This window comes from Melanaphis sacchari, unplaced genomic scaffold (genome assembly GCF_002803265.2).
Source record: "Melanaphis sacchari strain LSU unplaced genomic scaffold, SCAv2.0 Contig848_pilon_pilon, whole genome shotgun sequence".
NCBI classification, from domain to species: domain Eukaryota; kingdom Metazoa; phylum Arthropoda; class Insecta; order Hemiptera; family Aphididae; genus Melanaphis; species Melanaphis sacchari.
Window position 1 is genome coordinate 1 of NW_020271597.1, and position 7583 is coordinate 7583.

Below are 7583 nucleotides of genomic sequence, written 5' to 3' on the forward strand. Positions count from 1 at the left end.
TGCGGTAGCCACTTCGTTCAGTTACGTATTGCTGTTGCTGTTTTATATAAATATTATATCATAATATTAACTATTACATGTATCGTACTGATTGGTGGACTCATTGTAATATAGTATTGACATATTCAATAAATTTTGAAATAACATAAAGTCTTACATAACTAATTATTTTCGCAAACAACAAGCCTTTGCTTAATCGAATTTTGACGAAATATTTATTTTTATTTGTGAAAATTATGTTCGGGTTCTCTGTAGCTAATATAAGTGTTATTATTGATAAATATTAATTTCAGCGTATTCATATCTGTTGGTGTAATCAAACTTGTTTTTGAATTTGGCGGTCGTATGCATTCGTCTATGTCATACGTTGTCGTCCTGCTGCTCCGCTGCAAAAACGTGAGCAGACTTTGTACCCCAGGACTCGACCATCATGGGGATCTAGCCGTAGCCGCCCGTCTTTATCGTTTTGTTGTTTTACTGTCATCGTTCCTGAGCCAGGCAAAACACAAGTGTCGCGTCTCCACGCCATCTTGGCTTCTTTCGGGTTAAAACCTCGTGTTTTTGTTTTAACAACGCGACCCGGTGCCGTCGCCGTTAACCGCCATTCGTTTGTTCCGCACCCGACCTCGCTGCTCACGAACTTGGCTCGCGTACGAGCGCTTACGTGTTCGAGTTCCGGCCGTCGTGCGACACCACGGCTGTGTTTGGTATTCGTCGCCGTCCGATTATGTGTGCGACCTAAAGTCAATGGTCACCCATAATATCATTTCGTTTGTTTGTTTTCGCCCGTCCACGTTCGACGACGAGGTGAATTACTCCCGCGGTCGCTTTCTGCCGTTGGTGTGTTTTGTTTGTACTTCGTCGTCACCAGTACGACATTCGCACTGCAATTTGCCTCACCGTCCACGTGCTTTTCCGTCCGTCCGCGCCCCTGTCGTACGAACGTGTCAACCACGACGTGTTATAGTGTTATCATTTGTACCGTTGTCACGCCGCAACAGTGCCGAACGTGGTTTGCCCGCGCCGACTTCCAGATATGTCGTTCCGACGCCTCCCGCGCCTTCATCGACCAATTCTCGCCGTTTTCGACGGAAGTGCCATTGTCGCACACTTCACCGACGCGACCAACATTACATCATCGTCATTTGGGACAGCGCAACTCATCACTGCTTATCATCTACCATCAAACCAGCCCGGTTACCAGGTCGTACACACGCTCACTATTTGTTTATTATTTTTTATCGTCATAGTTATTCGACGTGTTTCGTCGTATCAATTATACTCGACCGATTTATTAATTATTATTCGTTGCCGTCTTCGACGTGCGTTTTGTATTATTATATTGTTTCGCCGACCGGCTTGTGGTCGCGTATTATTCTTATTACTAACATTAGCACGTAAGAATTCTCGACTGCAGAATATTATAATAAATTATCATATTTGTCTATTGTAAACGATTGGTTTAATTGTATTGTATTTTTGGGTACCTCGCATCATCATTAGTTTAGTATTATTTATCTATCAGCTCCTATTTCATATGTTTTTAAATACAGTCCACTCTCCACCTCCCACAGGGCTCTCGATCTACAACGTAATTATAATCACACGTTTTCACCGGCTTCTTGTGCAGCCCTACCGCACATTGTTTGGTCCGTCGGGCCGGATCTTATTTTGTGTGATTTTAGTCGATGCAATTTTATTAAATTAAATTGTTATACATTTGTTTCGTATTTTTGTCGTCATGCCACCAAAAAGGGAAGATGATCCGAAAACCGTTTTGACACGAGCGCGCGCTAAACGTGATATTGTTTTAAAGTCAATCAAACGTATGCACGTTACAGCATTAGAGGCACGTTCTGATATCGGTAAGGTTCCTGCACTTATTTCCCACGCCGATGATCTAAATAATCTCGTCGAACAATTCCAACACCATCAAAATGTTATTATCGACGCCTTGCTTGATTTGAACCGGTTTGCCGAATTTGAACAGGATGACGATCCGTTGTTTACGTCCATGGATTCCATGCGTCTAGAAATCAAAACAATACTCGCGAGTGTCGTTTCCACGAGTGCGTCCGAAATTAAATCGTCGTCATCGTCGTCGATCGCGTCCGCGCCACAACAATTCGTTCCGTTACCGAAGATTCAGCTGCCCAGCTTCAACGGTAGTTTATTAGAGTGGCGATCGTTCCGCGATATTTACGTATCTCTCGTACACGATAACACCGGCATTGGTGATGCCGAACGTTTTCATTATCTACTGTCGTGTTTATCGGATGACGCTCTCGCCGTTGTCAAAGCAATACCGCTGTCCGCGAACAACTACGCCCTCGCTTGGGAAGCACTGTCCGTTCGGTTCGACAATAAACGCCTGTTAGCGTCGGCACATTTAGACAAGTTATTCGCATTTAAACCTATTACACATCAATCGCTACCAGCTTTGACATCATTTATCAACACATTCAAAGAAAATGTAGCTATAATTAAAGCGCTCGGTGTTAACGACCTTTCAAGTTTTTTATTATTCCACATGGGTTCTCGAGTTCTCGATCCGACCACGATTCAATTGTTCGAATCCAATGCGTCGAATTCTACAATTCCGACATTCGACGAGTTATTAAATTTTGTACAACAACGGTGCAGAATATTAGAGAACGTAAAAAATTCTACTAAACAAGATATTACCTTTAAACCGCATGACAAGTCTAAGGCGCAGTCTCACAAAACGTTTGTTCCCAAAAAATCCGTTTTTGCCGCTACTACGTCTACATCGACCAAGTCGAAATCGAGAGGTTGCCTGTCATGTGATAAGACTGACCACAATATCTATCAATGTCCGAAGTTCAACGAAATGTCCGTTGACAAACGCCGAAATGTTGTATTGTCGCGCAAATTGTGTTTCGCGTGCATGAGTCCGTCGCACATGCTTGACACCTGCTCGTCCAAAGGAGGGTGCCGCTCATGCAGTAGTAAACGTCATCACACCTTATTACATCGTGAACAAAATCGAACGTCAACTACAGACAATACGACTCCGAACACTACCTCGATATCGCAACCAACCACGTCGAGTGGGGGTTCTAGTTCACTTGTCGGTGCAGCCTGCACCAATTCTACCGTCGTACTTGGTACGGCGATTGTCCATATTATAGACGCTTGGAAACGAGTACAGTGCGTACGGGTGCTGCTCGATAGTGGCTCGCAGATTTCGGCCGTGACTAGTGATTGTGCCGCGCGGCTTGGATTTTCGAAACGTCGTTATAAGTCTGATATCGTTGGTCTCGCGCAAAATCCTGTATCCCACGTGCAAGGTGTAACTAGCTGTCAATTTTCGTCACGTTTTAAATCGGACTATTTATTCCCGTCCGTTGAATTAGTTATTTTAAAACAAATTACCGCTGCCATGCCGTCCACGCGGTTGCCGACAGCCGTGCGTCAACAGTACCAACACCTCCGTCTCGCGGACGACAATTTCGACATTCCGTCGCGCATCGACGTTTTACTCGGCGCAGACATTTTACCTAGTCTTATTCGCCCACACGCGGGTGTGGAGCAGCATCCGGGTTTACCATCGGCCCTTGACACTCAACTTGGCTGGATAATTTTCGGCTCATTCTCCACTCCGAGCAAGTCACCCCCAGTCACGCTGACCACCGCCATCGCTCCGCCTTCAATCGGAGATTTGTTACAAAAGTTTTGGTTGGTCGAAGAACCCGCCGCACCTACGTCGCCCACCACGGAAGATCAATGGTGTGAAGAGTATTTTACAAAATCTACCTCGCGTGATTCAACCGGTCGATTTTGTGTCGCCCTGCCATTTCGACATCTATTTACCAGCCCAATTCAAGATCAAGATACACCGCGTCACGGTCTCGGAGACTCACGCTCTATAGCGTTGAAACGATTTTACAATCTAGAACGACGGCTGGCTAAGGACTCCGCGTTGTACGCGGCTTACCGAAAGTTCATGTCCACATATCGAACCCTAGGCCACATGGTGCCGGCTCCAGAGCCTGGAAAATATTTTATTCCGCATCACGCTGTGCTCAAGGCCGACGGTGATGTATCCAAAATACGCGTCGTGTTCGACGCTTCGTCTGCTTCGTCGTCCGGTCGATCCTTGAACGATATATTGTGCACCGGACCGAAATTACAAGTCGATCTACGCGACATCCTACTTCGTTGCCGCATGCACAGGTACATTTTGTCCGCCGACATCGTCAAAATGTATCGACAAATTTTAATTCGTCCAGAGGACCGGACATACCAACATATCTTTTGGCGTGATTCACCTAGCGACGAACTCGTTGAATTTCAACTATGCACCGTCACATACGGCCTCAACTGCGCGCCGTATCTAGCCATACGCTGTTTACACGAGCTCGACAGCCAGGATGGTCATCGTTTTCCGCTGGCAAAAGACGTCCTCACTCGAGCCGCCTACGTCGACGACATCGTTATTGGCGCCGACACAGAAGAATTACTATTACGTCGGAAGAAGGACATCATCGGGTTATTGCAGAGCGGCGCTTGTGCACTGAGCAAGTGGACCAGCAACAGTACCGCCGTCCTTAAGTCTGTTGCCCCCGAAGACCGAGTGCAATCCATGTCATTTGATCCGCGTGATGAACATTCCGTTAAAGTGCTCGGCCTGCACTGGGACACAATTACCGACTGCTTCGCTTATCATACCAGCCTTCAACAAACCTCATCCACGAAACGTCAGGTGTTATCCATCATCGCGCGTTTGTTCGATCCCATCGGCGCCTTGGGCCCGATGTTGTTGTGGGCAAAGTGCTTCATGCAATCATTATGGTGCAATAAACTCGAATGGGACGATGTGATGCCTGATGAGCTACAATCTTTGTGGCAGCAGTTTTGCATGGAGTTGCCGCTCCTGTTCGATTTCAGTCTGCCGCGTCACATCGACGTCACTTGTTATCATGACATTCAGCTGGTAGGCTTTGCAGACGCTTCAATGAAGGGATACGCGGCTACCATTTATCTCCGTTCTGTCAACGCGCCCGACGACATAGCCGTTAAGTTCGTCACTTGTAAGACCAAGGTGGCCCCGTTGAAAGGCTCCACCGCTAACGAGCAACTGTCTATACCCCGTCTGGAGTTGTGCGGGGCCCTATTATTGGCTCGGACGCTCAACCACGTTCACTCCGTGTTGTCATGCGAAGTGCCGATATCCCGTCTGCGAGCATGGTCAGATTCGTCGGTCGTTTTGTCCTGGTTGACATCGGATCAAAAACAATTCAAAATTTTTGTTACCAACCGGGTAGCCCAAATACGTCAGTTATTACCGGACTGCACGTGGAACTACGTATCAACTAACGATAACCCCGCAGATCCAGCGTCCCGCGGATTGTTGCCAAAAGCCATGTTGTCATCATCCATTTACTGGAACGGTCCTGAGTTTTTACGGCTTCCTGAAGACCAGTGGCCCCAATCCAAATTTATCCCGCTTGCCCCAGAACAGTTGCCAGAGATCCGGCCGAATGTCACCATGACGTTGGCCGTCAATGTTTATCCGTCATCGCTAGAATTTATTGATCGATTTTCGTCGCTCGCCAGAATGCTGCGCGTATTGTCCTACATATCGCGCTACTTGTGTCATCGTCTTCGTCGACAACCTGTTCGCGTCGGTCCAATCACGTTCGCCGAACGGGAAAATGCATTATCCATCGCCGTGCAACGCACACAACAACATTATTTTGCCGACTTACTAAAGATGTTGAAAATCAAATCTGTGATTTCGCCGCCTTCCCTGGCGCAGTTGGCACCCTATGTAGACGAAAAGGGTATCATACGGGTTGGAGGCCGCCTGCGCTTCTCCGATATTAGTCATGACGCAAAGCATCCGATATTGTTGCCGCGGTCTTCGCATCTCACTGAGTTAATCATCCGTCACTATCATTTGTCATTTCTACACGGCGGACCAAAATTAGTAATGTCGATGCTAAGCCAAAAATTTTGGATTTTGTCGGGTCGCGCTGCGATTCGACGTGTCATTTTTTCATGCGTGCCGTGTACACGTCACAAAGCCGCCCGGCCGCAGCCGATGATGGCTGATCTACCGTCCTTCCGGGTCCAGTCTCATCGACCGTTTTCACACGTTGGAATGGATTACGGAGGGCCATTCCTCGTAAAGGAACATCGTCGTCGAAATGCGCAATCGGTCAAAATTTATCTCGCGCTATTCATTTGTATGTCCGTCAAGGCAGTGCACCTTGAAATCGTGTCGGACCTCAGCACAGACGCCTTCCTCGCGGCCCTGGACCGTTTCGTCGCCCGCCGTGGCATTCCATCCAATATTTATTCGGACTGTGGTACGAACTACGTCGGCGCCGCGCGCCAGCTGAAAGCGTTATTCCGCGATACCAAGGTTCAAGACCAACTATCGTCGCACTTGACTTGTACGTGGCACTTCAATCCGCCTGCCGCGCCACATTTTGGCGGTCTCTGGGAAGCGGGTATCAAAAGTGTGAAATTTCACTTGAAACGAGTGATTGGCACTCAGATACTCACCTATGAAGAGTTCGAGACATTGTGTGTCCGAGTCGAAGGAATTCTAAATTCGCGTCCACTCACTCCAGCTTCGATGGACCCACACGACTGCACAGCTTTGACACCTGGACATTTTCTCATCGGACAGCCACTCTTAGCGGTACCGGAAGAGAACATCACCGAGGCTCCTATGAATCGACTCACACGTTGGCAGCTCCTTCGACAAATGCATCAGTCATTCTGGAAACGTTGGTCCCAGGAATACCTGCATACGCTGCAAGGTCGTCGGAAATGGACCTCTACTCAGGACAATCTAAAAGTAGACGATCTAGTCATTGTTGAGGCGCCAAATCAACCTCCTTCCGTATGGCGCATGGGGCGCATCACGGCGGTCCATCCGGGTCCTGACGGTACGGTCCGTGTAGTTACGATCATCACCCAAGATGGGGAGATGAAGAGACCAGTGGTAAAATTGGTTAAACTGCCAACCGATAAATAGATTTCCTCGACATCCACTCGTACATCCTCCATCCTTCCTTTGTATAATTTTATTTTGTATAATTTTTTTTTTGTGTAATTTTGTGTATATTTGTATTGTTTATTTATTTTTTTTTTTTCTTTTCGCAACTTTGTAATGTGTACGATCTGAACTTCAATATTCAACTCTGATGATTTTATTTTTTTTGAAAGACCCTGGATCTTTCAACCCGGGGAGGAAATGTTGGGTATACAATCCAAACTGTTTTTTGAATTTGGCGGTCGTATGCGACTTCGTCTATGTCGCTACGTTGTCGTCCTGCTGCTCCGCTGCAAAAACTGTGTGAGCGAACTTTGTACCCCCGGGGAGGGGACTCGACCATCGCGGTCTAGCCGTAGCCGCCCGTCGCTATCGTTTTTTGTTGTTTTGTTTTGTCATCGTTCCTGAGCCGTTTAAGACACAAGTGTCGCGTCTCCGCCATCTTGGCTTCTTTCGGGTTAAAACCTCGTGTTTGTTTTTTTTGTTTTAACCAACGCGACCCGGTGCGCCGTCGCCGTTAATACCGCCATTCGTTTTGTTCCGTGCACCCGAG

General features: G+C 47.3%; 1 protein-coding gene across 1 annotated transcript; it reads left to right on the plus strand.

Moving 5' to 3' along the window:
- Nucleotides 1-1741: 1741 nt before the first annotated feature.
- LOC112602140 lies at nucleotides 1742-7012 on the plus strand. The gene has a single exon (XM_025350077.1). It carries the CDS (start codon nucleotides 1742-1744, stop codon nucleotides 7010-7012), a length of 5271 nt encoding a protein of 1756 aa, XP_025205862.1.
- The last annotated feature ends 571 nt before the right edge of the window (nucleotides 7013-7583 follow it).

Coding starts and splice junctions, on each gene's coding strand:
- LOC112602140 (XM_025350077.1), top strand. CDS start 1,742: ATGCCACCAAAAAGGGAAGATGATCCGAAAACCGTTTTGACACGAGCG.